The sequence below is a fragment of the Equus quagga genome, chromosome 13 (assembly GCF_021613505.1).
Source record: "Equus quagga isolate Etosha38 chromosome 13, UCLA_HA_Equagga_1.0, whole genome shotgun sequence".
NCBI lineage: Eukaryota > Metazoa > Chordata > Mammalia > Perissodactyla > Equidae > Equus > Equus quagga.
The window spans coordinates 80,405,239-80,432,851 of record NC_060279.1 but is presented as its reverse complement, the minus strand read 5'-3'; the positions used below and the strand labels follow the sequence as shown (position 1 = coordinate 80,432,851).

General features: G+C 57.4%; 2 protein-coding genes across 7 annotated transcripts in view; one reads left to right on the top strand and one right to left on the bottom strand.

The window, feature by feature from the left end:
- The first annotated feature begins 13,325 nt into the window (after positions 1 to 13,325).
- Positions 13,326 to 16,369, top strand: LOC124249619 (5-hydroxyisourate hydrolase-like). Its single transcript, XM_046680733.1, has 4 exons — positions 13,326 to 13,625; positions 14,065 to 14,204; positions 15,490 to 15,625; positions 16,092 to 16,369. Exons 1-4 carry the CDS (start codon positions 13,566 to 13,568, stop codon positions 16,179 to 16,181), a joined length of 426 nt encoding a protein of 141 aa, XP_046536689.1. The 5' UTR covers positions 13,326 to 13,565; the 3' UTR covers positions 16,182 to 16,369.
- Positions 16,370 to 16,534: 165 nt separating this feature from the next.
- Positions 16,535 to 27,613, bottom strand: part of GAS8 (growth arrest specific 8) — a 59,698-nt gene continuing 48,619 nt past the window's right edge. For 4 of the 6 annotated variants that reach the window (XM_046680719.1, XM_046680722.1, XM_046680721.1 and 1 more), the window contains 9 exons: positions 27,211 to 27,408; positions 26,742 to 26,948; positions 24,749 to 24,803; positions 23,864 to 24,069; positions 23,186 to 23,353; positions 22,777 to 22,863; positions 20,274 to 20,495; positions 17,850 to 17,915; positions 16,535 to 16,782 (listed from right to left, as the gene is read on the bottom strand). In XM_046680719.1, the coding sequence (XP_046536675.1) occupies positions 16,633 to 16,782; positions 17,850 to 17,915; positions 20,274 to 20,495; positions 22,777 to 22,863; positions 23,186 to 23,353; positions 23,864 to 24,069; positions 24,749 to 24,803; positions 26,742 to 26,948; positions 27,211 to 27,408 (1,359 nt within the window). In that variant the 3' untranslated portion in view covers positions 16,535 to 16,632. Of the gene's footprint in view, positions 16,783 to 17,849; positions 17,916 to 20,273; positions 20,496 to 22,776; positions 22,864 to 23,071; positions 23,354 to 23,863; positions 24,070 to 24,748; positions 24,804 to 26,741; positions 26,949 to 27,210; positions 27,409 to 27,613 lie in introns of those variants that run through there. The other 2 variants (XM_046680720.1, XR_006891432.1) reach the window with 2 other exon arrangements.

The following is a 27,613-nucleotide window of genomic DNA, read 5'->3' as shown; positions in this document are numbered from 1 at the left end:
AGGGGAGAAGCCCTATGTTTGCAGGGAGTGTGAACAAGGCTTTAGTGTGAAGTCACATCTCATCAGGCACCAGAGGACACACACAGGGGAGAAGCTCTAATTTTGCAGAGAGGGTAAGTGAGTGATTACCGATAAATCACGTCTCAGCCACAAGAGGACAAATGTAGCCACCACACACACTCCATACTCCAGCTCCAACGGGGGCTTCAGAGGAAGTCTACTGACCCCTTACATTCGCAAAAGTGTAATGAGTGCAGAAATCATCAGTTAAACAAGTCTTCCACTTTGATGACAAGAGATGAGGTAGACAAACAGGAGAGTACCTTCAGTGCTCTGAGGATGTTGATTCCAATCCCCTCCATGGTTTCTGGGCCTCCTGTTCTAATAAATGTTATTTCCATACAAATCTGAAGTCCAGACCACATACCTCAGTCTCCTCTTACCACTGAAAGCAGAGGGTCCAGGAGGGCCACAGAGAACTCATACTCTTGGCCTAGATCTCCACAGGAACTCAGCCCCTAGAAGTCTGGCATAAGCCTGGAGTCCCTTTAGTTAGGTTATTGGAGAATCGAGTCCTGGCCCGGGGAGAGAAATGTAGGATTTGAGACAGATTCATCAGGGAATGTTATTCTCTGGTCTCCTGGGAAGTATTTTTCCTAATAGGCCCCCCACTCTCCTCCTTTGGCTTCTCCAGGATCCTCTCCTGATTCCTCCGACGTCCGTAGCCTCAGAGGTGAAAGCCAGGGAGGGATGTGTGCACATGTGTGTGTGCACATACGTGTGCCTGGCTCAGTGTGGGGCATCTGGTCTCCCTCACTCTCTCCTTGCTGTCCCCTCAGGGTCAGCATCTCATGGTGCACAGCATTTGGACTCCAGATCAGACCATAGTGGGCCTGATTCTCAGCTCCACCCTCACCAGCTGTGTGACCTAGGGCAAGATACTCAACCTCTCTGTGCCTGTTTTCTAATCTATAAAATGGGAATTGTAACCCCAGCCTTTTGGTTTGATGTTCAAAGTCGAGTAAGCACAGGCAGAATCTGGCACAGAGGATGGCTGAGAATGCAAGTCCCTCCCTCCTTGTTATTCTCTCCCTGCACAGCTTTCCACGCCCACATCTTCCATGTCTTCAGTGCTGGATGAGGGAAGGCAAAGGGGCCTGGGATCCAAATTCAGAGATTGGGCAGACCCACTGCTTTCTCTGCACAGACTCAGCTGCCCTGAGAAGGAGGTGTGAGGTCAGGGATGCAAGGTGTGTGGGTGCATGTCCCTTGGGGCCGCCGCCCTTCCCACCAAGCCTGGGCAGCCTCAGAACCTCCCTTAACGCGGGCGGGCAGTCCTGACCACGGCCTGTGCAACCAGCCCTCACCCGGCCCTGCTGAGGACAGGCTCTTGGGACAGCACCTGCAGGAGTCAGCCGTGCGGCCAGGGTCTCTGAGCCCCTTGCCGCCCTGTCTGCATACCATGTCCTCATGACACACGCAGGCACAGCAGCTTCTATAACATGCTTGCCTTGTACCTGGGCCCACGTGGTTCAGTGCAACACTGTTGCCATCTCGAAATTCTGAATTATTTTATCTTTACACTTACGTTTTGTAAGTGAAGTCTGATGAGACAATGGAGTGTACGGTGAGCAGAGCGGATATGCACGGTGTCGGTCATTCCTGGCTACCCGTTCACTTATAGCGTCCACAATACCCAGGAGCACGGAGTTCCCGTGGACCCAACGGGGTGGGAGTCCACAGGACTCGAAGTGAGGCAAGTAAGCATGTTGCGTCTCCCACTGGGAAAGTGAGGGTGCCAACAGCTCAGAGGTCGCGCTTTTCTCAGAACCAGAACCGACTTTGAATGTAGAGAGGAGCGCTGGTGTGCTAAGATTCCCAGTGGGTGAGGACCCCCACCACATCCTCTCCTCTGGGAGGTAGCGCCCTGCTTCCCAGGGCCCTAAGCCTAAGTCAGTCCTGCTCCTGCGAGGGAGGGTCAGGACAGCCGCATTCCAACCACCCCTTACGGAGATGACAACAGGAGTACGGGCCGCCCAGGGGTCCCCTGAACCCCACGACCTGGAGCGATGACCTTCTGTCCCTCTCGCTCTGCCGGGCCTGTGAGGAGTCTCTGCATAAACTATCTGAACTATCAATAAGAAATCAATAAGAAATATCCACTATCATTTTCTTTTTTCTTTCATGCTTTTTTAAAGGAAGGTGTGTGTCTGTGGGTTTTTTCCCTATGGGAAGAGGAGTGGGGACAATGCTCTGAGAGAACACCATAAACTTTCAATATTCTGTGCTTTCAGCACGGGCCGTGGGAGAGGGGGCAGAGTTATAGGGTCAAGCTTGAAATACAGTGGGAAGGGGAACCCACAACTGCCAGGTGGTGGTTACCGCCATCTCCCGCCAACCCCAACACTCTGCTGGAAGGCTGAGCAACTCAGGACGAGGAGGAGAGTAGTCAGCTCCTCTTCCTGCCCTTCAGCAACAAACTTCATTCCTGATGTGGCCACCGGCCTCCAAGACGGCCCCCCCAAATCCACCTCTTGTTGTCCTCACTCCTGTGCAGTCCCCTCCTTCGTAGAACAGGGCTGAGCTGTGTCGTGACAGTGACGGTGACAACTCCCAAAACTAGATCATGAAAAGGCATATCGGCTTCAGCCTTGCCCTCACGGTCTCACACGGTCTCAGGTCACCTCACCGAGGGAGCTGGTCATTCATACGCCCCCTGCCCGACTGTCCGCTGCTGGCAGCCGTAACCCTCACTTTGAAGAGGCGGCTCAGAGGAGTGAGCGCTGGCTCTGGGTTCCAGTCTCTCTCTTCCCAGCAGGCAGCTGAGAAGCACCTCCAGCTGAAGCCACTGTCCTGTGCCCGTATCACCTAGTGGGCCTCCAAGGCCACTCCAGCTGCGCCTGCTGGCTTCCCAGCACCTCCACCTGACACTGTCCTGGAGGGCAGGTCCATAGTCCTTGGGCAAGCAGGACATCAGCAGCTGAGGTGACAGGATGGCACAGCCAGCTGCCTCCATCACATGTTCCACTCTGTGACCGCAGTGGCCCCCACAGCTATGACTGAAGCCACCTGTTTCTGCTCTGCTTGTCTGCCACCCAGGTAAGGACACTGCTGGCATGCTTGCAGACCATAGCTGGGCAGGTGGGGATGGTTAGCCAAGAGCCCAGCACAGCAGAGCACCCTCCACAGTTGGGGCCTGGCAAGCCTCGCCAGGGGCCAAGCAGCACGTGAGGGTAAACTTGTCCAAAACTTGGTAAATTTGTCTTCGACTCCCAGACTCTGCCCCGTCTGGCTCCTGGCCCAGCCCCGGTCCTACCAGCCCAGCCAGTATCTGACCCAGGCTCTTGAGAGCCACCTCTGAGGAGGGATGTCACCCACAAGTGCTGTCTTCCAAGATCAGATTTCTTAAAACTTATGGAAGAAATTTTTTTTAATTTAATTTGACCTTTCTTCTTTATTTCAGGTTATCACTTCAATCTATTGTATTTTTTCTTTCCTCCCCAAAGCCGCAAGACATGGTTGTATATTCTAGTTGTGGGTCCTTCTAGTTGTGGCATGTGGGATGCCACCTCAGCATGGCTTGATAAGCGGTGCCATGTCCGCGCCCAGGATCCAAACCGGCGAACCCTGGGCTGCCAAAATGGAGCACACAAACTTAACTGCTCGGATACCAGGGCTGCCCCAGAAAGATTTTTTAAAATAACTCTTTTTTAAAAAGTGGAAGTTCAGGTCAGCCCCATGGCCCGGTGGCTGGGTTTGCACACTCTGTTTTGGCAGCATGGGGTTTATTTTGAAACGTGCACTTGAAGATCTTATTATGCAAGCTCTCATACTTAATGGCAACAACTCCATTGTTTTTTTCTAATGATATGCCATTGCTGGTTTTTAAAAAAATTTAGAAAATATAGAAAATAAAAACCACCCATAATTCCATAATCCAGAGGGAACACCAGTTAACACAGCGAGTTAGAGCTTTCTATTCGTCCCACACAGACAGGTGTCTGCGCCCACACAGACGTGCCTGCATGCTTTTCCTTTACAAACACTATTCGGCCCCCATCCTGCTTTCCCACCCGCTTCTTTCCCTTTACAAACAATCTCGAACACCTTCCCTTCAGTTTTCACAGCTACGCTGTGTCCCACATCCTGGGGTCAGGCTGTGGTTTAACAAACTCCCTCTTGTTGGACGGGAAAGCTGTTTCCAGAAAGAGTTTGTAGACCAGATCTTGACCTAGTTTTGGTACAGGTTTAAATATGCAATGCATTCAGGGCTCAAGAAAGTTCTCCGGTTTCTTGGGTTTAGGGAGAAAGCATCTGCTCCGCCTCTGCCTCTCCCGGATGCCACGGTGTCCACCTCTCAGCCTTCCGCTCTCCAGAGGAAGGGGTTTGGAAACATCTTGAGGCCATGGCGGGGCATAGCAGGGGAACGGGGGAGGGGGAGGCATTGTTTTCTGGGGACCAGAGGAGAAACAGGACACTGAATGGCGGCACTCAGTCTGGCCCATGGCATTGTCCAAGCCTGTCCTCTGTGTCCTTGGCTTCCTTTTCATTGCGGATTGCATGCCTTCCAATGAGGGGCCTCCCAAGATGCCCCAGAAGCTCCAGCAGGTCAGTGTGGTGTTTTCAAGCTTCTGACCTCGGAGTAGACAGCAATTTGTTGTCAGTGCCATTGAGTCAGTTCCGACTCCTAGCAACCTGCGGACAGCAGGTTCCACCTGGTCTTTCGGTGCCATCCTCTTCCCTTTCAGCGCTCTCTCAGACAGTGCTCCGCTGCCATTCATAGGGTTTTCATGGCCAGTTTCTTCAGCAGTGGGTGGCCAGGTGCTTCTTCCTAGTCTGTCTCACTCTGGAAGCTCCACTGAGACCTGCCCACCACAGGTGACCCTGATGGTAGTTGAAATACCAGTGGCAGAGCTTTCAGCATCCCAGCCACACACAACATGCATCCCCCACAGTGTGAATACGACAGACAGGTGGTGTGGTTCCCTGATTGGGAATTGAACCCAGGGTAGGGAGGTGACAGGGCCCAATCTTAACCACTAGACTCCCAGGGCTGCCTGTAGCCAGCAGTACATGGAAGAATATGATTATTATTGTTATGGTTTCTACCACAACTACTAGCTGCAGCGATGCGTGATAAGCAGGCCGGCTCTGCAGGTGCCTGCATTCTGCGGGGCGGAAGGCATGATGCCTGCAGCAGAGATGAAGGTGCGGTGGAGGGACAGGAAGTGGCAAGTGGGGGCCAAGCAGAGAGAATGAGCAGATCCTACGACTCGAGGCTATTCCAGACTCTCCAATCTTCAAATGTGAAGAGCGTAGGACCCAGAGCCAGACAGCCTGCAGTCAAACCTCAGCACTGGCGCTTAGTGAGCCTGGTGACAATGCCCTCGGAGCCCTGGCTTCCCTTTGCTGTCGAGCTAAAGTTCGTCCGGTTCTGGGTCAGTTCTCAGCACACGTCAGCTGTTGTCATTAGCTGCGATGCCATGCGCCCTCGGATTGTACATCTCTGGGGCGTGTTGTCCAGCAGACTCTCAGCTACACCTCTCCCAGTGAGACCGAGGCCCAGGTGAAGCCCTCCTTAGTTGAGTGGGTCTCACTTAGGACCCAGGCTCCTCCCTCCCTGCTCTCCTCCCCTGAGAAGTCACCCTCATTCACAGAGTCAAAGCAGGTTCCATCCAGATGCATTTCCACACCTAAGGAGGGAAGAAGGAAGGGGCTAGGGAGGTGCACACGCGCCAAGCAGTGTGGTGCAGAAACTGCAGCCATCGCTTCTCATGGCCCGTCCTGGAGAACGTGGTCACGTGGCACATCCAGCTGCAAGGGAATGGTGACTGTCACCTCTCTGGGCAGCACGTGTCCCACTGAAGCGCTTTCTATGGACAGGGAGGAGGAGGAGAAGGAGGATGGCCATGAGCACAAAAGCAGAGACACCCGAGTTGTCGCAGATGCCGCCTTCCTCAGACTCCCCAGTGACTGGAGTGTGGGGGGAAGTAGGAAAGTGCGTTCTCACTGGGCTGGGCCTTCTCTAGACCCAAGTGTGTGCTGAGTGGCACCACACCCGGTGGCCCGCACCTGTCTCCATCGCTGTCAGGTTTTGCCGCTTTTTTCTCACGCTGCATCTTTGAACGGGAATGCTGTCAAGGACCCAATGGAGATTATGATCGCGGTGACAGGCCAGAAAGACGGCAAGTCCGAATTTACCTAGGTGTCTGTGATGGAAGGAGCCCACCCAGGTTAATGAGAACAATGGAAGGTTTTGGTGACACCCGGCAGTAAATTTGGGGAAGACATGAAGATCTGGGAAACTAAGTGCAAACAGCAGAGAAAGTCTTCCTACGAGTCCGTGCCCTGGGCTCCAGTGCTTGGTGTCCCCACCCTGAAACCAGAAGGCACAGCTCAAGGGCTGCAGAGGCTTTCTGTTTGTTTCAAGCAGCAGAGCCTCTCTCGGGCTCACTCAGAAAGCTGGCACCGGGGAGGGCCACAGGCAGGAAGGACCCCACAGAGATGCGCCAACAGGGGCCGTAGAGCAACAGGGTCCCCCAGGCCCGAGGAAGTGCAGGGACCATGGGTCTGCACAGTACAGGCGATGCCCACTGGCTGCCTTACTCCAGGCTGCGCGTCCCTTCTGTTTGCTGTTTCTGCGTCTCAGTAACGGGGCCCCTCCCAGCCCCTCCTCCCCCTCGCAGCTGTTCCCACGCATGGCTTCTCTCTACACACCCTGGCTCAGCTTCCCTTTCTCCTTGCTCAGTTCCCTTCGTATTTTCCAGTTCACGTTCCTGAAAACAAGGGTCTGGTTCGGGGGTGCTCCATTCCAGCTGGCTGCTGCTGAAGGGTCGAGGGGCACGTGTCCTTCCGGCCCCGCTGCCGCCCAGCAGCAGCCCAGGGACCGCTTCTCGGGAAGCATCTCTTGGCCTTGCGACGGCCTCGTGGACAGCACTGACGTCCGTGCACCCATGGCTCCCAATCTGACACTGTGGGGTCCTAATTGTGTGCGACTGAAAATGGTGAAATGAAAATTACAGGGCATCTCCTAGGAGAGGACGCTCTGACGTGGCGTTTCCTTCCCCCTCTGCCTTCTTCCACTTTTCCTCCATTCTTGTCTATCCTCCTGCTGCCTGTAACCCCACAACAGACCACTGCTCCCCACCGCACCAGCGATCTCCTGACCATCCACGTGAGGCACACAGCCGTGTGGGGTTGTCTCCATGGACCAAATTCCAGAGGCTTGGTTGTAGCAATCAGGACGCACTGCCCCCTCCACCTCTGTCCAGCGCCCTCACCACTTCTCCCCTTCTGGCTTGTGTGCTCGGCCCCAGCTCCTGAAGGGTGGCCAGGTCCAGACAGGACTCCCCTGACAACAGTAGGGGAAAGAGAAGGTCAGAAGTGTCCTGGGAGCAATGGGACCACTGGAAACAGCCACAGCCCCCCCTTAGGCATTCAATAGAGTCTCACTCCCCTGAAGCGTCATGTTAATGGGGGCAAGGATCCCATGGTGACAGCCATGTCAAAAGATGCCCTAAAGATTTCTGAAAAGAGTGAACAAGCCATTTGGAAATTATTCTAATAATTTGGTGAATTGTTTGAACTAGAGCTTATATCACTTGAGAAGCAGTTTCTTTTTTTTTTTTTTTAAGATTGGCACCTGCACTAACATCTGTTGCCAATCTTCTTCTTTTTCGTTTCCCGCTTTTTCTCCCCAAGTCCTCCCAGTACATAGTTGTATATATTTTAGTTGCGGGTCCTTCTAGTTTCAGCGTGGCCTGACGAGTGGCGCCATGTTTGTGCCCAGGATCTGAACCGGCAAAACCCTGGGCCACTGAAGTGGAATGTGCAAACTTAACCACTCGGCCACAGGGCCAGCCCCAAGAAGCAGTTTTATCATCGGTATAGAAAGGGAACACATTTACTTTTAAATTTCTATATTAATTCACATCGCCATGCTGGTTGTTACTTGTTGAGATTATCAACTCTTCTCCCCTCTGTCCTTGCAGGACCCTCCAAGATCCAAGTCAGAGCAACAGACACAGATGACAACGAGAACACCTGCAATGCAGCCAGGGCTTACACCATCCTCAGCCAAGACCCCTCAGGTGCCTCACCATCAACTGGCACACAGGAACCCTCAGTGTGCTCTCTTTCAGGCTGGACAGACAGGTCCCAGGTCAGGAGGGGCCAGGGGTGGTGCTGTCACACATACAATTGCTTCAGCTGCTATGGCACAGACAGTAGCCAATCAGAACGAACACTAACCAAGCAGAACAGGTTCCCAACCAATCAGAACAGACTCCTGACCAATTAGAACGTGTACCAGCCAAGCAGAAGAGGCGCCCGCTGCAGACAAGGTCCTGCTGGTGCCCGCTGGCTGACTGCGAGCTGCGCCTAGCAAGCCCAAGGTTGCACTGGAGTAAATCAGGATGCGATCCGCCAGACTCCTCCTGGAACTGGTAGAAAGAAAAGGTTCCACTTCCCACAAAATTAGACCACATCCTCTGGTGAAAACAGAAGACCACTCCCAACATCCCACCCCCGCCCCGAGTGTTGAGCACATAACTGAGGGGTCCCAGGACGCCCTGGTCTGGTACTGGGACTGGGAACATATTGGTCAGATCCCAATCCAGGTAAAGTCTCCTCCTGGGTCAATTTTGGGAGAGGATGGTCTGAATTTACCAAAGTTTGCTTCTTTGGATAGTGGTGGGCCAAGGAGAAAGCTTTTCTTTGAGCAGCCAGAAGCCCGCCATCTAATGGAGGGAGGATCCTCCAGGTCAGCAGCCTGAGGGGTTCCGCATCGCTCTCCGGCTCCTGAGCCGCACCTTCATCTACAGTCTCCAGTGCTGACCCTGCATGCCTGTCTGCGGAGCGCTCCCGCGCACACCCCGACGGCTCAGGCTGCTGCCCTCCAAGGCAAAGGCTGAAGTCTACCGTGACAGCCGTGGTCACAGGGGCCAACAGCACCGCCAGCCCTCCCATCCCAGCCCGAACTCAGTAAGTCCAGCTGAGGCCAGTGGACATCTAGTGGACTCTTGCCTGTGGCCCGTGCGTCACTGTGCTGAGCAGCAGTGTCGCGATCCAGGCCAGTGTTTCTCAGCCTGGCAGCATGTTAGAGCCTGCTGCCACCTTTGGGACACACTGACCAACTCTCCTGTCCCAGGGCAAGGGCAGCCATCTTGGGCTGGGCGGCGACTCAAATGGGCAGACGAGTGCAGAAGGAAGAGTCCACAAGACAGACAAGATGTGGTTGTCCTGGGGACAGGGCAGGGGCTCCCTCTTGGCCAGGAGCCCTCTGGATCCCGCCGGATAAGAATAAAGAGCCTTCAGGCCCAGGTGGCGGGAAGTGACCCAGGCTTCTTTGGGGTGCGCTGTGCAGGATGCTCCGATAAGTGAAGGGCAGAAAAGGGGACATTGATTGTGTCCCACGGAGGTGTGTCAGGACCACAGTAAACAATGCACAGGGAGGTGCTAACACCAGGATTCCTGGGCTGGAATCTGAACCCAGACCAGCCTGACCTCAGAGAGCAGACCCTCTCCACTCTGGGAGGTGTAGCCTCAAAATAATCGAGTAAATTCTTTTGACCTGGGAAGGCTGCTATGCTGCCTGCTACAATGTGGAAGCCCACCCCTCTGTGGACAAAGCCACAGTTTGTCGTTTGGTCCCAAGACAGAAATGGCAGGACACAGAGAGACAGAGAACTGCAGAGGCCCATGAGCCCCTGTCGCTGAGATGTAGAGGCGGATCCGGACAGCGCCTTCTCCTCAAACGGTCCAGAGCAATAAACCCCCGCTGCTCCCAAGGGGAATGGGCTGGTGTCAGGGACTCCCCGGGGGTGGCAGGGGTTCCAGCTGAGCTCCGCTTGCAATCTCATGTGCCTGACTGAAGACAGAGAGACTCGATCCCTGTGGAGACTGAGTCAGAGGGGACTTGACAGGCAGGTGCAAGGGACAGGCAGGAGGAGCCACTCCAGGCCCAAATTCTTGTTGGGCTCCGGGTCCTGCAGGGTTGATGGCCACAGTCAGACCTGAGGGGTCTGCAGTCACCACAGAGCTCCTCACAGTGACCGGAGGCCAGAATCAGAGGAGTTGCACCCAGCCGTGGGGCTGTGGCTTCCTCCTGCTGACACACGCCCAGGATCAGGGCTGCAGGGCCTGGGAGACGTGGCATTAGCTGTCCAGCCCCTTCAGAACAGGGTGAAGATGGACAATGAGCTGCTGGAAGCCCCACACCGACAGGCACGTGCAGAGGGCCAAGCAGGGGCTTTGTGGGTGCCCCTCATCATCTCTCGGGCCGACAGCACAGCAGCCTCCACTGCGGCCCATCTTGATTAAGAACAAAGGATCCTCCTGAGATACAGAGGGCTCCTCGAGGCTGGCGCCGGCTGTCTGTCTCCCAAGTCCCCAGACAGGGCATCAGGAACAGGTGCCTGTATCCTTTGCGTGCAGTAGGTGAGCCAGGCGTTTGAGAACAAGGCAGACGCTGAGAGAGTGAGGCTGAAGGTGAAGGAGGCTGACGCCCCGGCTCCTACTGTGGAAGAACCAGCTGCTTTGCTGTCACCATGGACCCCAAGAACAAGGACGGCCTTTGAAAACACCTAGAGACAGGCTATGTTGGTCACCCACTTGCCTCCCACTGGGGCCACCATCAGTTGGTGCCATCTGCTCTGGACAGGACGAGAGGGTGGCGGCTTCCGGGTGAGGGCTTTCTGCTGCAACAGTGGTCCTCCCTGGTCCTTGTGTCAACACAGCCACGCCAGCACCCCGGACCCCAGGGGAAGTGCCGCCTAATTAACAGTTGTCTCCCAGAAAAATACTAACCTGGGATGTTCCCCCAAAAGCAGACCCCGAAATGAGAATTTGTGGGAGGGACCCTGGAAGAGCTAGTGAGGGAGCTGGGAGGGTGGGACAGGAAGCAGGGAACGCAGGCACCTCAGGGGCAAAGGGCTCAGGCCCCCAGACCTCCCGCCTGTCTCTCTTAAGGCATTTGTCCGCCTTCCCTCATGGGTGTGGCTGCTGCTTCACCCCTAGAGGCAAGAAGCCTTGTCCCCAGAGCCTCAATGGTCTCCAGAGCGGGCAGCGGGGCCTGGAACCGTCTGCCTCATTCCCTCAGAACTGCCCAGGGACAAACAAAAAGAGAGAGAGGACAACAAGACAGGGAGGGAGGTTCACGGGGAGGAGGACAGTTTCAGAACAACACAGGCTGCGTGTGGGTGAGGTCCTGAATAACCCCCCTCAGGACCCTCCCAGATGACACCCTCTGCTGGACTCAGGAGGGTAGGCTGGAGAGGGGGCAGGCATTGACTGCTCTTTGTTCCAGATGTGATCTTTGAGCCCCAGAATACTGGAGGCACTTGGAAAAAGTGTGGAGAAGACCAAAGGTGGCATGGAGAGCAGCCTGGGGGATGGAGGGGCTGAAAATCCAGAATTCCCCCAAGGGCATGCCCCAGAACGCTCACACATCGACCTGTATCAAACCAGACACTGTGCCAGGGGGCGAACTGAGCCCCTGAGAATTGTGAACCCCCTGCCTGGGGAGGGGGCTAAGCCAGAGGGTCCAGAGCTGACCCCTGGCCCAGCCACGTAGGGACTCTCTCAGATAATTCTGCTCAGTGCTCAACACTGCCTCACAGGTCTGTGGGGAGAACGGAGAGCAGAATCAGATGGCGGGCTAGCACGCAGTCTCGCCAAGTGCCGGGGCTGTTTACGTACTCACACATCAGTTTTCACACCAAGACTATCAGAGAAGTGCTGCCTTTGTGTCTATTGATGGTGGGGGAAACTGAGGCACAAAGAAGCACAGTCACCTGCTCAGTAAGTGACAGAGCCAAGATCTGAACCAGAGTCCACCTCTTAACTGCTACACTAAGCGTCAAGTATCTAAAAGCCAGCTCGGTGTAGACAGAGCACAGAACACTCCATCACAGTATCAGTCTTTCGTGTATTGTGCCAGAAAACAACATGCCACTCCATGGCCTCCCTGTGCCTCAGTTTCCTCCTGTGTAGAAGGGGGGTAACCACACCTGCGTCTGAGGGTTGTGTGGGCTAATCTTTGCAATGCAGGGGAAGCTATGTGGAATCTAAGGCTGAAAGCTATAGGTGCCTCTCTCATTTTTCACACGGTTTTACGCCTTGTCACTAGATGCTACTCCAGGAGACTGTTCATCTCACACACCAAAGGGCCTCATTCTTTTTAATGGACTGCAAAGCACGCCGGTGTGTGTGACAGAGCTCACATATTTAATTGTCCCAGTGGAGACAGTCTGGTTGTTTCTGGTCTCTTGTACCCATGGGCATTTGCTAAAACAGGTGTGAACACCCCTTTGGTGTTAACTGCTAGAAACATGAGCCCTGCCAAACGCTGGTGCGTTTAAACCTCGAATAGATAGTGCCTGATTACCTCCAAAGTGCTTCAGCCAGCACACTCCCGACCTCACCAGGAGGGTCTTCTCCTCCGCCTAGCCGCGCCAATTCTCACCTACAAACAGTCCACACTCACTACGAAATAATTAGAAAACGCACTTTGGAAGAAGAAAAAAGTTCCCATATCCAGAGCCACACTGCCAGTCGACCAACGTCATGTTGTAGGTCTTTCCAAACTTTAAATATAGACTGCCCTTATTTTATTGATATATCACATAAAATGTGTTCTATATGTGTGTTATAAAATTTTAATACAACGACAGATTCGCGCCTCCACAATCCGCTGTCACTTTTCTTATTTCTGCGTAGCCCCGGCCCCACCCCGTCAACGTGTGGAGCCCCCTACTCCTTCGGGGTGGGTGGCCAGAGTGGGTAAGAGGAGGGGCAGGTAGCGCAGCAAGAGCGCCAGGTCAGAGAGCTTCATCCCATGGGACCACCTCGCCTTGGGAGTCACTACTGCTCCTATTCTACAGATGAGGAAACTGGCCGGCCGGGGCAGTCAGAATCAGAAACCTCACCTGCCCCACTGAGGGGCTTCCATCAAAATCCTGACTGTCTCAGGGAAGAAAAAAAACTACATTAGTTCTGGGACTCCTGGGGGGCAGGCGGGCTCGCGCGCGTCCCCGACCTCCCAGGTCTGCGCCCGCGGCTGGAACCGATCCCCGCAGGACCCACCAGCCCCGCCCCGCGCTCGCCCCCGGAGGCCCGCTCCCCCAGAGGCCCGCCCCCGGAGACCCGCCCCCCGGAGGCCGGCCCCGGGAGATCCGACCCCGGAGACCCGCCCCCCCAGAGGCCCGCCCCCGGAGACCCGCCCCGCGCCCTCGAGCCCCGCCCCGTCTCCACCCTCCCACCCCACACAAGTCCCCTCGACTTCACTTCCGGCCCCGGGAGGAGCCTCCGCGGCCCCGCAGGTGCGTGCGCTGGGGTCACCCGCCCGAGCCGGCTCCTGAGCAGAATCCCCTGGGGCCTTCGAGGTGGACACCGGGTGGGGCCGCCACCGCGAGCGGGACGCCTGCCCCCCTCCTCCTAGGTTTTGTCAGACACCTGGCCCCAGGCCTGGGAGGTGCCGGGGTCAGGGCGAGGCCGGCCCGGGGAGGTGCCTGCTCCCGTGGGGTGTGACCTCTGGCCGCCTCGCGCAGTCCCGAGGCCCGCCGGCCATGAGCTCGAGGGCCGCCCCGCGGCTGCGGACGCTCCAGCGACACCTTGGCTCCCCGGAGGTAGGGGCCAGGCCCGGTTGCTGGGTTCCTGTCCCCTCGACAGCATGGTGACCCATGAGCCAGGGGACAGCGAGCTGGCTTCTGGGAGAACGAGGAGACGTCGTCTGGCCTCCTACGGCCTGCACTGACTGGGCGGAAGGAGGGCTGCGTGGGGAGGCCTCTGTGTACGGAGATGCCCTTCAGTGGTGGGGGGAGGGGAGAGGAGGGGGCCCTAGTAGGGTGGGGAGGCCATGCTAGTGGGGAGAACTGGACGCAGGTCTGCGTTGTTAGGGACTGTGCTGCAGTGTTGACACCGCAGCCTCGTGGGGCTGACTCAGCAGTTCCAGCCCCTCCCCCCAGGGCCCGGGGCTGTTTACTCTAAGGCTGTTGCCCCACAAGGCTGGTGTGGATACCAGGCTGGGCCCCACACACTCATCCCTGCCCCTCTCTTGTGGCTCAGGGCAGAGGCATGGAGCCGGTCAGCAGCCCACTGACCACACATGTGCTGGACACGGCGTCAGGGCTCCCGGCCCAGGGCCTCTGCCTACGTCTCTCCAGGCTGGAGGACCACGGCCAGCAGTGGACCGAGCTGAGGAAAAGGTAGGAAGGACACAAGTGCAGACCACCTCCCCCAGTGCAGGGCCCGTCCTGCGTCCCAGCCTGTGACCGGGCAAGGTGAAGGATCCCAGACGGGCAAGGAGTGCGAGCACTGAGGGCTGATGGTGGGCTGACCACTGCCAGACAGTCCCCCTTGGCCTCAGGACCCCCATGGCCTCCTGACTCTAGCAGCCTCTGCTTCCTCAGGCTGTGCCGTCCTGGTTGGACTGGCCCCTAGAACCGGGGAGCAGAGGCTGGGTTAAGGCCTGAGGCTCATCACCATGATTAACGGGGAAGCTTGTGCCAGCTGAGCACTGTCTGTTCTTTTTATTCTCACTACACCCTGTGGGCAGGCACCATAATTACCCCTTTTGGAGATGGGAGACTGAGGCAGCAAGAGGCAAGGTCAGAGTGGATTCCGCTGTGCTCTGCAGGCCCTGCTGGGGGAGGCATGGCCCAGGCTGGCTGCCACTGTGGCCCTGGGCTGGCCTTGTGAGCAGGTTCCCCAGACCGACTTGAAGGAGGCAGGCTCCCTCTGGTGGTTGGGGTGAGGGGCTGGGCCCCAAGGTTCAGGGCCTGAGGGTAAGGAGCCCGCCCCCTCCTTGTTCAGCCCTCCACAAAAGCTGGGGGTCCAGGTCCCACCTCATGGTGTCGCATAGGGGTCACATAGACCATCCCCAGCCCGCCCATAAACTGCCCCGACAGGCTACTCTTTCCCTTCACAGTACAAACCCTTGAAAGCACAGCTGGTGGGAACAATAAGATGTTTTTCTGGCGGGGACTGGGGGCCCTCAGAACCCTCCAATTGGACACTTGGTGCCACTGGAAACACGCCGCCATGTGGATGGGGGTTTGGGTCGTTATTGACCCAGAAAGCCTTGTGCAATATAGTCAATGAAAAATGCAGGTTATAAAACAGTATGAAAAGTATAATCCATTTTATTTTTTTATGTTTGTATATAAGCATATTTAGGCATAGAGAAAACCTGGAAAAATATGTGCCAAATATAAACTGATTACTGCTCATTGGGTAGATTGTGGAAGAATTTTTTTCCCCTTTCTGCTCCTCTGTAATGTGATTTCCTAGAAGAACAATGTGGCTGTGTCCTTAAGGCTGCTCCAGAACGAGGCTCTAGAATCCATCCTGCTGCAGGGCTGTCCTGGCCCTACTCACCCGGGTCCCAGTCAGGCTGCAGGGGTGTCTGAGGCCACCGGCACGCAGACCCAGGAGAGCCAGGCGGGGCGCGGCTCCGCAACCGCCTCTGCAGCTCCCGCTTCCCCTCCCCAGCTACACCGACCCTGACGGCCGCTGTCCCGGGCTCCTGCCACCAGGCCAGATGAAGGTGGGCACGTACAAGCTGTCCTTTGACACCGAGGGCTACTGGAGGAAGCGGGGGCAGGAGAGCTTCTACCCATATGTGGAGGTGAGGACCGGGGGCAGGCTGGTCCCGCCCCTCAGTCTCTCCCATGGTGGTGGCAGGTGCTGAGGTCACCTGCTTTGAGTTCCCAGAGGAAGTGTCCAGGACTTCTCACGGCAGCCCATCCCTGCCCTGCCCCTCGGTCAGGCTGTTGGGGGCAGGGCCAAGGGTGACTCGGGCCCCATCCAGCTCACCGGGCCTGACCTCCCTGCCTCCCCCTTCACCTGACCCTGTTTTGGGAGGACCCCTTGGGAACCCGCAGGCCCAGGGGTCCCTCAAGCCGAGCACTTTCTCCAGGGAGGATTCAGGTCCTTCCACAGCCCTCACCACGTTGGGGCTCCTGTCCCCTGGACTTTAACTCCCAGGGCACAGCCTGGGCTGCTGTGTCCTCCCCGGGAGCACTGGGGTTAGGCTGCTCGTGTGCTGCATGCGGGCCCCTCGCTTCTTCTGGTGCCTTCTCTGCTTCTCTCAGGTTGTTTTCACCATCACAAACGAGACCCACAAGTTCCACGTACCGCTGCTGCTGAGCCCGTGGTCCTACACCACGTACCGAGGGAGCTAGTGGCTGAGCCACCGTCACTCTGGCTGAATGCCAGCTGGCCTGTGAGCACCAATTCTGTTACCACAGCCGCCGAGCCACCCGTGCCCTCAACAGACTGGCCTCTGTGTTCCTCCTGGGTCATCTGGCCCCCAATTTCCCAGTGGCGGCTGTGACTTGGGCATCAATAAAGTCAGTGCTGGCATCTGCAAGGCTGTGGCGGTCACTAGGTGGAGCTCAGCTGGTGCCACCCACCCCAAGGCGGGAGGGGTAGGGTGGGTGGGTGGGCGTGCGCACCAGCTGGGCTGCAGGGAAAGCTGCAGCTGGCCGTGGGCCCTGGAGCGCCTCTCCACACACCACGCAACAGGACACACAGCCAACGTGAAGCGCCTTCATTTGCTGGCAACACAAATGTAAAAACAAACGCCTGCCGTCCTCAGGGTTGAAAGGAGGTGTCCTCCAGCCCGGGCAGGGGCTACGTTGGGGTGCCCACGAGTCCCGCGGGGCCCTGACCCAGCGTCTGCCCGACCACAGCTGTCTCCAGGGGCTTGAAGCCCACGTTGTCCAGGGGGATCCCGAAGGCCAGGAGCTTTGCCTCATAGGTGCGAAGCAGGTCGTTGTGGGCCTGTGGGAACAGAGTGGCATCAGGGGCGGGTGCAGCGCACGGCACCGAGGCTGACCCCACTCAGGCCCACCCAGCTCCGTGGAGGGGCAGGAGGGTGCTGGTGGAAAACCACAAAGCTAACCTTTAGCAGGGAGCTGGGCCTGACTCAGCAAAACTGTCATCAAGAAAAGGGCCCCAGGGCTCGGAGCTGAGCGTTAAGGGCCGGGCTCCAGAGAGAACTTGGGGCCAGGCCTGGCTCACCCTTCGCTGGGTGTGGACCAGTTGCCCTAGGAGCTACACACACCAGTAGATGGCCCTACTTCTGCTCATCTAAGTGTCAGGAGATGCCGAGCATCTGAGGGAAGGGCCCAGATGGGCAGAGGAGGCTGGGAGGGCCGAGGGCAGGCCCAGCCTTCATCGTGGGGTTCCAGAGCCCTTGTGTACAATGTCCCCCCGCAGAATTAAAGGCATTTTTGAGTCACATTCGTGGGGTGGCTCTTGGTAAATGCACTGTATCTGCGTCCCCCATGGGCAAAGCCCAGACAGAGCTGTGGGCTCAACTGTGGAGCTAGGGGCACTGGGGCCCAGGCCTGTCCAGTGTGGGACAGACAACAGTGGGAGGGGGGCACTGCCCTCCCCACCTGCAGGAGACCTCCGTGCCCATGTGGTTCTTGGCACGGAGAGAGAGTGCGGCTCCCATCACTTAACAAAGGGTCAGAAAAGGTTAGACCCATAACTGTCCCCTGCTTGAAGGACACGGGCATCAACCTGGGGGCCCCTCCAGTCACCTCAGAGGCCAGGTCTGCGCCATGGTGCAAGGGTGAGGGCCAGGTGGGGAGACGGACAGAGCCTGCCGGATGAACAAACTGCCCTCATTTACTGGACGTGCACCAGGCAGGCCCTGTAAGGGACACCAGGACAGCAGCCGGAGCTGTGGGGACGTGCCCCAGGCCACAGCAGGCCAGTGAGACTGGGCAGGCCAGACAGCCTCAAGCTGTGTCCACCCCCACCTCCTGGGCAGAGGTATAAATGGGGCGGGGTCCTGGGGGAGGGACGGGCCCTGCGGGAGGGCCGGGGGCTCCCCGTACCTTGCAGACTCGGGCCAGCTCATACTGCAAGTCCTTGATGGCGCTGTTCTTTGATTCCAGAACATCCTGAGGAGAGAAGGACGGACGTGAGTTTGAGACTCTTTGAGGCCGAGGCAGACGGGTGGGCGGGAGGCTGGGGGCTCCAGCAAGGAGACCGCAGCCATCCAGGGAGTAGCGGCCTGGCTCCATCACGTGTCCATGCACGGGGAGCAGCCAGCGTGGACAGGCCTCCCAGAGAAAGAGACCTGCCTCTCCAAGGAGACTGCCTAGATGGGAGAAGTGAGGACCGGAAGTCTGAGGGGCAGCCGGCCTGGTTCTGGAGCTGCCCCTCCTCCAGCCACGGCCCAGGGAAGCCCCCTGCACCCACACCTGCCATCTGGGAGTCATCCTCTGCAGGGTTCCTGGCCACCAGAAAGGTGAGAGCTGAGCCACACGGCACCCTGGCCTGCGAGCACAGTGCCGTGACCGCTGCAGGCGGGATGTGTCCCTCCCCTCGTCAGCTGCTGCAGCCCAGGGCCTCCCCAGCTCTAAGACTGGCCGCCTTCCCAAGAGGGGCGCAGGAAAGCTGACCTCCCCCGCCGGCCAGCACTCTGGGTGACTCACATACAAATAGGGACAAGGACAGAGAGGAGCCCTAGACAGAGGACCGTGGTGCTGCCGGCCCAGATGAGGCCCCTCCTGTGTGGCCGCCCTGCCCCAGGCCCCGAGCGCCTATCCCAATGACTCGGGTCCCGCAGGCACTGCTCCCCCATCAGCCAACACCCAGTCTCAGCCAGACGTGTGGGCACGACGTCCCCTGGGACTCCCAGCCCCTCCTGAGTGGGTGAAGTCGCTCTTCCTGCACTGGCGCCAGTGTGCTCCCCTCCTGCCCTCAGTGTCCGTCTGTGGCACAGTGGGCTCACTCTTATCCACTGCCCTCTGCCCACAGCTTGCCATGGTTCCCATCGGCCCCTAACTTGGGGGCACAGCTGACAGGCTTCAGAATCACGCCCACCCGGCTGGCTGTGCTCCCTCATCTCAGCCTTGTGTCCCCCTAAGGCCTGGGCAGCAACGAGGGGCTCAGGAGTGTACACAGAGCTAAGTGCGAGCTTCGGCCTCAGGTCAAGGCCGGGCGGGAGCAAGCCGGCTGGGATCACACAAAGATCAGGTGACCAGACGGACACAAGCTAATCCTCGGGCCCAGAGGCCGTGTGAGCGGACTGCGTTCAGCTGAGCTGTGCGTTGGTGAATCACCTTGAAAATGCCACCTGTGCTGCTTCTCAGGATCGCACACCTACACAGCAGCAAGGGGACCTCACGGGACCCAGATCTGCTTCTCCGTGAAGGAAGAGCAGGGACAGACAGGTGCCCTTCACCCTGGAAGCATCTATGTCTGGGACAAGCCAGCCCTGTCACTGGGCCTCTCGATAGAGGCCAGCTGCATTCCAGGGGCCCAAGCACACCTGTGTCTGTCACCCAGGCCCCCAAGGGAGCCACCCCAGGGGCCACCTCAGGCCTGTTAGCTACAAGCCACCTGGCCGGCCAGGATCCCAAGGTCAGCCATGCTTCCCTGGCTGCCAGAGACCCCTGGTCCGCATCACTGGCCCTTCCTGTGATACCCCCAACCTGTGATACCCCCAACCAGGTCCAGGGAGCAGAGGGACACGGCCCCGCTCCAACTAAGAGATGACCTGCCAGGTGCTGTTGGGGCCTCTGCTGCTGGTCAAAGGTGGCAGCAATTCCTCAGTTGACCCAGCTGGCCCGTGGGCATGGAGGTCTCCTCTGTCTTGGTTACTGCTGTCCCCCCTGCCCAGGATGGTCCTAGCACAGAGGAGCGCCATAAATAACGTGGACTCATGAGCAAACAGCTCCAGCCTCTGCTCAGATGTCACTCCCTCTGGGAAGCCTTCCCTGGCACCCCCACCCACAGCTTCCATGTCCCCGTCCTCACTGTCCACAGCCTAAACCAGCACATCTGAGTGTCCCCGGCAGCAGTGGCCTCAGCTGACAGCTCAGAGGAATGCATCGTCCCGCAGGCCTGTGTCTGGGCCTGTCACCAGATGACCAAGGAGCTCAGGCTCAGAAGTTCAAGAGTGACCCCAGGCCTGACGGCTGAACCCATCTTGAGAACCGGAACAGGGAGTGGGCTCAGGGACTGGAAGGTGCCGAGAAGAAAAGGAGGGGATCAGGAAGACCTGAGAGACGCGAGCAAACTGAGGAGAGTGAGGGAGGGACTGCGCATCTGGAGCCGGGGGCTTGACCATGGGAAATCCACCACAGCCCCTGCCCGAGGTCAACTGAGGGCAGCCTCCACTGGAATGGAGGCTGAACATGCCCGGGTCCCGCCTCGAGACAAGTGACCCCCGACCAGAGCCCAGGCTGCCTGCTGGGCGCAGGAGCATAGGGCACCAGCGCGGCCCCTGCCCAGGAACCAATCGGGCCTACCTCCAGCTTGCGGGACACGAGACTCAGGGCTGCCGGGTCCAGGTTGGAGGACGCCAGCACCTCGTTGAACTGCACCTCTTTCTTCTCCACGGCGGCGTTCAGCGCCTGCAGTTTGCGCTCCAGGAGCAGGTTCTTGAAGCCCACCTTCTGCTGCACCTCCAGGATGGCCGCAGTGAACTTCCGGTAGAGCTCATCCCGTTCCTGCTGCACCTGTGGGACGGGCTGCGGGGTGAGGTGAGCAGCCCCCTCCCGCCTCCACCTCTGGGCCAGAACACACCGCTTCCACAGAGGGACCACCTTTCTCCAGTGCCCACCCGCAGGCGGGCGGGTCTGTGTCATCCACACTGCCTGCACCCCGACTCTCTGTGACACAATTAAAAGCGGGCAGCTGTCCACACCGTGGAGGGTAGGAGGAAACAGCAGCCGGGCCCTCCTCTAGGAAGGTGTCCCAGGAAGCAATGGGCGCCCTGGTAGGAGCTGAAGAGGGCCCACAGGAGAGTGGGGCCGGCCTTGCCCCGGGTTTGGGCAGTGGGCTCAGGACAAACATGTCCTTGATCGCCCCACGTGACATCCAGGGCATCAGAATCCGGAAAGCACTGTTTGTGGGTGGGGGGCCTCTTGGGGATCCACTTCCTCTGCCAGCCCCAGATCCTAGAACCCCACGTGCTGTCCACGTGCCCCACAAATGGCAGATCTAGAGCACAGCCCCGGAGCAACTGCCTGTCACTCAGTGAGTGCTCTTTTCCATCTCTTGACTCTTACTTTTAACCATGCGCTGTAAAACATCAAGACTTTGTAGAAGTGTAACAAGTCAACCCACTTCCCAGAGGCCACCACGTGAATATTTGGGGGGACTTCTTCCAGAATGTTCTCTAGATATGTGAAAACACGCAATCGTGCCAGGAGGAGAAGAGAACTATGCTAAGCCCTACAGCACCTCAGCCTTCTAACTACTGCGTAGTATTCCTTAGGTTTGCTTCAGCGCAGTCCCTGTCCCTTTGGTCTTTAAAATCTGCTGACAAATCTGTGCTCTTGGTTTTCTAAGGAGACACTGACGTGGCCACGTCCCAGGAACCACATTCAAATGGAAGAGGAGGTGGCAGGGAGCAAGGGCTCCAGCACAGGCCTCGGCTCGGCTCTGCTCTCTCCTCCCCCACTGCGCCCGCCTTAACCAGCAGCGAGGGACATCTCTCCAGCTACGCCCAGGCCCCTGCTCCTGGGCTGTCCATCAGCCTGCGGGACCCGCTGAGGCTTCTTTGAAGAAGGCGAATCTAGATCTGACTTGCTTACGGGATGTTCCTGAGGAACTTGGCCCATTCCGTTATCAGAGTCTGAGACTGTGATTTTTCAATTAGGTGGGAAAAGAAAAATACTGCACACTAGCGAACACTCACAAAGATGGCCGGCTCCGCCCAGACCCGGGCAGCCTCTAGAGGCAGGGAGGGCCATCTTGGCCACTCACTGGGGATCTCAGAAAAGCACATCCAATGCCGACACTTTCCACCCACTCACGACGGCAAAGGTTTGAACTGGTGAGATCTGCTGCAGGCGGGAAGTGGCCCCTCGGGCACGCTGGGCCAGAGCCTAACTGAGAACCGCCCTCTGCACAGACTGTCCAAATTCTGAACACAAACCTTCTGGCCCAGCGATTCCACTGCCAGGAACTGACTTTCCTGAGAGAGATTCACAGAATTGCACAAAGATGAAAGGAGAATTGTGGCAGCGATGCTGTGATAGCAAAGGACTGGAAGGGATGTTCGTCAAGGGGAACTAGCTAAATAAATGCTGGAGCCTGCAGGCAGAGGCACGCCATGGCAGCTAAAAAGAGCAAGGCCGCTCTACACTGTGATTTGGAGACGGCACAACACACCGTGAGAATAAAGGTGTGTCACGAGCGAGCGTGACCCCATATCATCCACGTAATGCAGGCTCCTGAGAGATGACAAGGCCAGACTTCATGTCTGCGAGGTAGGAGTCATTCCTGCGCTGGACACACAGGAAGAGGTCTGGAAGGACACTCGGGAAGCTGTGACCACTGTGAGGACCAGCACTGCTCAGCGGGACCCTCTCATTGTCACTTACAGACTTCAGCTTCCATGCCTGCCTTCCAACGCATCTGTAACCGTTTAGTACGTAAATACGTGTCTGTGCACGAACACGATGCTTGCTGCGAGGGGCCGGGCGGCCTGCGTGTGTTCCACAGGTGACACCAGGGGCCAGAGCGGGCGCAAGCTGCTCCCCACAGGCACCTGGTCTTTGAGACCCTGGGCCTCCTACAGAATGTGCCACAGGTTTTTGCCTCTGAACTGCGTAGAATAGGGAGCGGGCAATAGGACCTCCAGCTTCCAACCCCAGAAACCCAGCCACAGCATCAGGACCGCTTCAAGAGGTCTCGTCAGGAGAGCTCTTCAAGAGCCAGTTGCAGGAGATGGCGGCAGGAAGCGCTCCTCGCCGGCTGGGGGTCCCGGCCTGCAGGCTGCAGGCCCACCCAGGGTCTGCTCACCTTCATGAACCGCTGCTCCAGCACCTCATGCTCCCACTGCAGCCCCTTCAGCTCTTTCTCAGTGACCTTCAAACGCGCTTTTGTGCACTGGAGAGAAAACAGGGGGTGGGGGACACAAGGCATTCTGGCATCCATGTAATGCAGGCTCCTGAGAAATGACAAGGCCAGAAATAATCCTCAGCAAGAACTGACTCAAGGACAAGCGCTCAGCACCCTGACGGCGGGCTAGGGGGACACCTATCTCCCAGAGGATGCACCAACTTTACTTCCCCCCCTGCCCCCCGCCAGAGGACACCTGTCAAAGAAAGGAGGGCCGCAGCTCCCCGCTTCCTGCCTTCACTGGCCTTCCTCCTCTCCCGGGCCCAGGAGAAGGTGCTGAGGAGGGAGATGAATTCAGGTGGAGACTCACGACCAGGACCTGCTTGTCCCTCTCGTAGTTCCCGAGCTTCTTCTGCATCTCATTCATCTCGTCCCGAGCCTTCTGGAGGGGGTCTGCCAGGCGCTTGTTCTGCACCGACACCTCCGCCATCTCCTTCTCCAGGTGCTCCTCTTTCTTCCGCATGTCCTCCATCTGCTCCTGCTGGCACAGCACGGGGTCAGGAGGCGCCTGGCAGACAGACCTGAGGGGCTGCGGCCTTCGGGTGAGGGCCACGAGCCCTCCTGCCCACAGAGAGTGGTCCCGCCAGCCGCTCGCACACTGTGGGCCTAGACTGTTTCACATATAAACACAGAGGATTTGGGCACAGTTTTAATCTGTTCTGATTTTTCTAGGAATGCAGCTTCCATGAGAAATGAGAGACTACCCTCTGTTCGGAACCTCCGCAGGGGCACCCTCCATTATGGAACCCTGTCCCTGCCAGCACTCGGGCGACGATGACGCCGCCTGCACCAGCCGTGCTATGGCTCCCACTGCGGTTCAGCCTGAGCTTTCCCATCTCAGAAAGCGCACCGTCTCCTCACTTCCCTGCACGCTGACTGCTCCCAGCTACAAGGCAGTCCCTCGGCTGTGAATCCAGTCAAGGGCAGCAGGGGGCACTGTCCAGTCCCGTGGACAGGTGTGGGAGCCCATCCCCTGGCCGGGCGGCACCTTGAGGGAGTTGATGAGGGCCAGGTTGTTGAGGGTGATGTCATTGTAGTAGTTCTTGATGTCCGTGAAGGCCTCCTCGTGCCGCTGCATCAGCATGTTGATCTGGCCGTTCTTCCTTTCCTCCACCTCGTGGATCTCAGTCTTTCTCCGCAGGTCGAGCTCATCCCTAAGCATCTTCATCTTCTTATCATACTTGGCCTCAATTTCTGAAAGGCAGCAGCACACAGAGCAGCTTAGCAGAGGAAGAACAGGTGCCCTGTGGCTACAAGAATAGATGAATCTTCAGCACACCCACCAGGACGAAGGCTGCACAGACAAGTTCTGCCAAAGAACAGGGTGGGTTTAGGTGGAGTTCTTTCTGCTGATGCTCAGATGACACATTCAGCACACACACCACTGTCTGCCTTCTTTGCCTGTGGCAGGCATTGCTAATCAATCCCTGCATTAGGGCTCCCAACAGCTGAGTGTCAGCTGATCCCAGTGGACACTGACCATGGCTGTGTGGCCATCGAGCAGACATGGGGCTTTATTAGTAAACCAGACAGAGGTGTGAAATGGGAGCCTCCTCAGGTCAGAATACATGGGAAGACTATTCTAAGAATGCTGCCCACGAGACTGAATAATACCACCTGCTTCTAACTGCCGACTGTGCCAGGAGGGGGGAAGTGGGTGGTAACTGCAGCCTCCCCAGCTCACATGGAAATAAGTTGTTCTGGAATTCTGAGCGGTCCGTCAGCCTTGGCAACTGCCACGTTCTCTCTCTTTGCGTGTCTGGGCTGTTTTAACCTGGTTTATGTGGCCTGGGTTAAAAACCCGGAGGTAAATTACTTTCTGATGGGAGGGGCTCTGGCACCATCCTAGACAGTGTGCATGTGAGGCACTGACCTCGCACTTGCCTCTCGAAGTCGCTCCGCATCTTGGTGATCTCCTCGGTGTGTCTCTGCAAAGGCAGAGCAGGCCATTTTAGACGGGCACAGGGAGGAGCCCCGCCCTTGGGCTGGCCCAGCTCCTCACAGTACGGAAAGTCCAACGGGAAACCCTCTGCTGTTCCAGTGGGTGCATGTCCTCCTCTCCGAGCTCAGGGACCATGCCCAGAGTAACACAGCTTGGGTATCAGCCACGTGTCACACCTCACTTCCCTTGGCTAAAGTGACCCAGAGCCTGAGAGGACATGAACAGACATTCTGGGCATTATCCGTGCTCGGCCTCTCGCCCACTCTGCCCGCAGGCTGGAGAGCAGTGGAGATGATACACAGAGTGCAGGCTCCCTCCAGTGCCTGCTAGCCTGCTTCAGCTGCAGCTCGAGCAGCAGTAAAAATTACTTCAATAGTTATCATATATACAAATTTTGAATAAAAAATTTATTTTTAGGGGCCAGCCCGGTGGTGCAGTGGTTAAGTTCACAGGTTCCGCTTCTCGGCGGCCCGGGGTTCACCGGTTCGGATCCTGGTGCGGACATGGCACCGCTTGGCACGCCATGCTGTGGTAGGCGTCCCACATATAAAATAGAGGAAGATGGGCACGGATGTTAGCTCAGGGCCAGGCTTCCTCAGCAAAAAGAAGAGGACTGGCAGCAGTTAGCTCAGGGCTAGTCTTCCTCAAAAAAAAAAATTGATTTTTAGAGCATTTTTTTTTATGCAAAGGGAAGCCAACCACATAACTACTCTATATCTAGGCCTCCAGAAAGCAGATAGCCTCACATCAAATTCACTGGAAACCAGCCCATTCTGTGCTTCTCTCAGGAAAGACCAGACATTCTTGAGGTCCAAGACTTCAGCACCCGCAGCCTCGCTGCAAAGTCTGCAACAATACTGAGTTTTTTCCAGATTCAGCTGAGGCGGGGCTGCCTCCAGGCATGAGGCACGTGGGTTGACAAAGTCTTCTCAACCCGCAGCAGGAAGTGCCTTTGAAAACCAAATGTGGACACATCCTCTCTCTGCCCAGATCCTCCGCAGGTGCCCTGACTCAGCAGGGTCGAAGCCCTGGTCCTCACGGTGGTTTTGGGGGCCGACAAGGTCTGAGCTCACTTCCCAGCTTCCTTGCTCCTGCCTCCCCTGGGCCTTCAGGCTGGCCCGTCCCCTGTCCCTTCTCCAGGCCTGGTCTCCCCCAGCCTGGGCCAGCCTCTACCTCCTTCCAGCCCCTGCCCAATGCCACCTTCTCAAGGAGGCATTCCCAGAACTCCTTGTAGAAAATGCAGCGCCCCTCATCCCCAGCACCCTCCCCATGCTGCTCGCCCTGCAGCACTCACACCCACGGCGCGCTGTATGTGTTGGACACGTTTTGTCTTCCATCCTACATGTACTCGTTCCTCTCCAGACCAGCAGCCACACATGGGCAGGCAGGCATTTCCTCAGTCCTGTTCCCTCTACGTCCCCAGAGATCAGAACAGAGCCTGGCATCTTATGGTGCTCAGGAAACGGATTTCAACCTGCACCTGGAACTCCCAGCCTCCCTTAGAAAGGCCAAAAAGTCTCAAAACTCAGCCAGGTGCTCATGAGCCCAGCTTCGTGACAAACTGCCGTGGCCACCCAGGGGCCAGCGCAGCGGACACCTGACTGGTGGTGTGTATCTCTAGATGCACCTGACACACTCCCTGGGAAAGGAGCCGGGTCAGGGGCCAGCAGCACGTGGAGAGGGACCCTGAGTGGAGTTCCTCGTGGAAAGTCAATTTGTTGCTCAAATCTGAGACAGAATTCTGTACTTGGCCCCCAAACGGGGTTTGTTTGGCTGCATGCTTTTTGTGTGTGTGTGTGGTATTTCAATTAATTGCCAAAATGCAGGAGGTTTACACAAAAATATGAATTCCTAGTACTGTTGAGTCATCAAGAGTTTGCTGTCCCCAGCAGCCAGGGGACAGGCCCAGGGACCCCACACCTACCAGCCGCAGGTTCTTCACCACCACCTCGTTGGCCAGCTCCTGCTCCTTGAGCTCCACCTTCAGTGCCCGCATGTCCTTGCGCAGCACGTCCTCCTGCGCGCAGTGCTCCTTCTGGGCCAGCTTCATGACCACCGTGCCCTCGGCCTTCATCTCTGTCAGGTTGTTCTGATGCTCGTACAGCAGGTGCTTCACCTTTTGCTTGTAGACCTGTGTGCACGGAGAGCACTGCCTGCTCACCCGCACACGCACACACACTCTGGCACACGCATGCTCACCTGTCCACACATGTTCATTGCACAAGCACACTCCTGCACACACATGCTCCTTTCTAAGAAAATACCCCTAGGGTCCCATTGTAAAGGACATACACAGGACTGTGACCTCCCCAAAACAAAAAGAGAAAACGCCCCCATCCAGCTCCTGTGCTTCTGTGTGGCGACTCCAGCGGGGCAGAGGCCGGCCCACTCACCTTGATCTCCACCTGGTGCCTCTCCTCAGCCTCCTCCATCTCCCGGTCTTTGTTCCGCAGCTCGGCCTTCTTCTCCTCCAGCTGCCTCCGCGTGATCTCCCAGAAGGTGTGGATCTTGTCCCGCTCCAGCTGGAAGTAGTTGCGCTCCTCTCGCTCGCGGTCCAGCTCCTCCCGGATGCGGCTGATGTGCTCCTCCACCTGGCCGGGCAGAGCAGGGCGACTGAGGCGCCCAGCAGGAGCCCCGCCACTGCGAGGGGCGTGTGGACTGAGAAAGGTGAGGAAGAAAGAGGGAGGGGCTGGTCTCACCTGACAATAAAGATGAGCTAAAAGTAAGAAGTTAAAGCACAATGCTAGGAAGGCTCCAGGAATAGGATACGCCCAGTAACTAGCAGGAATCTCCAGA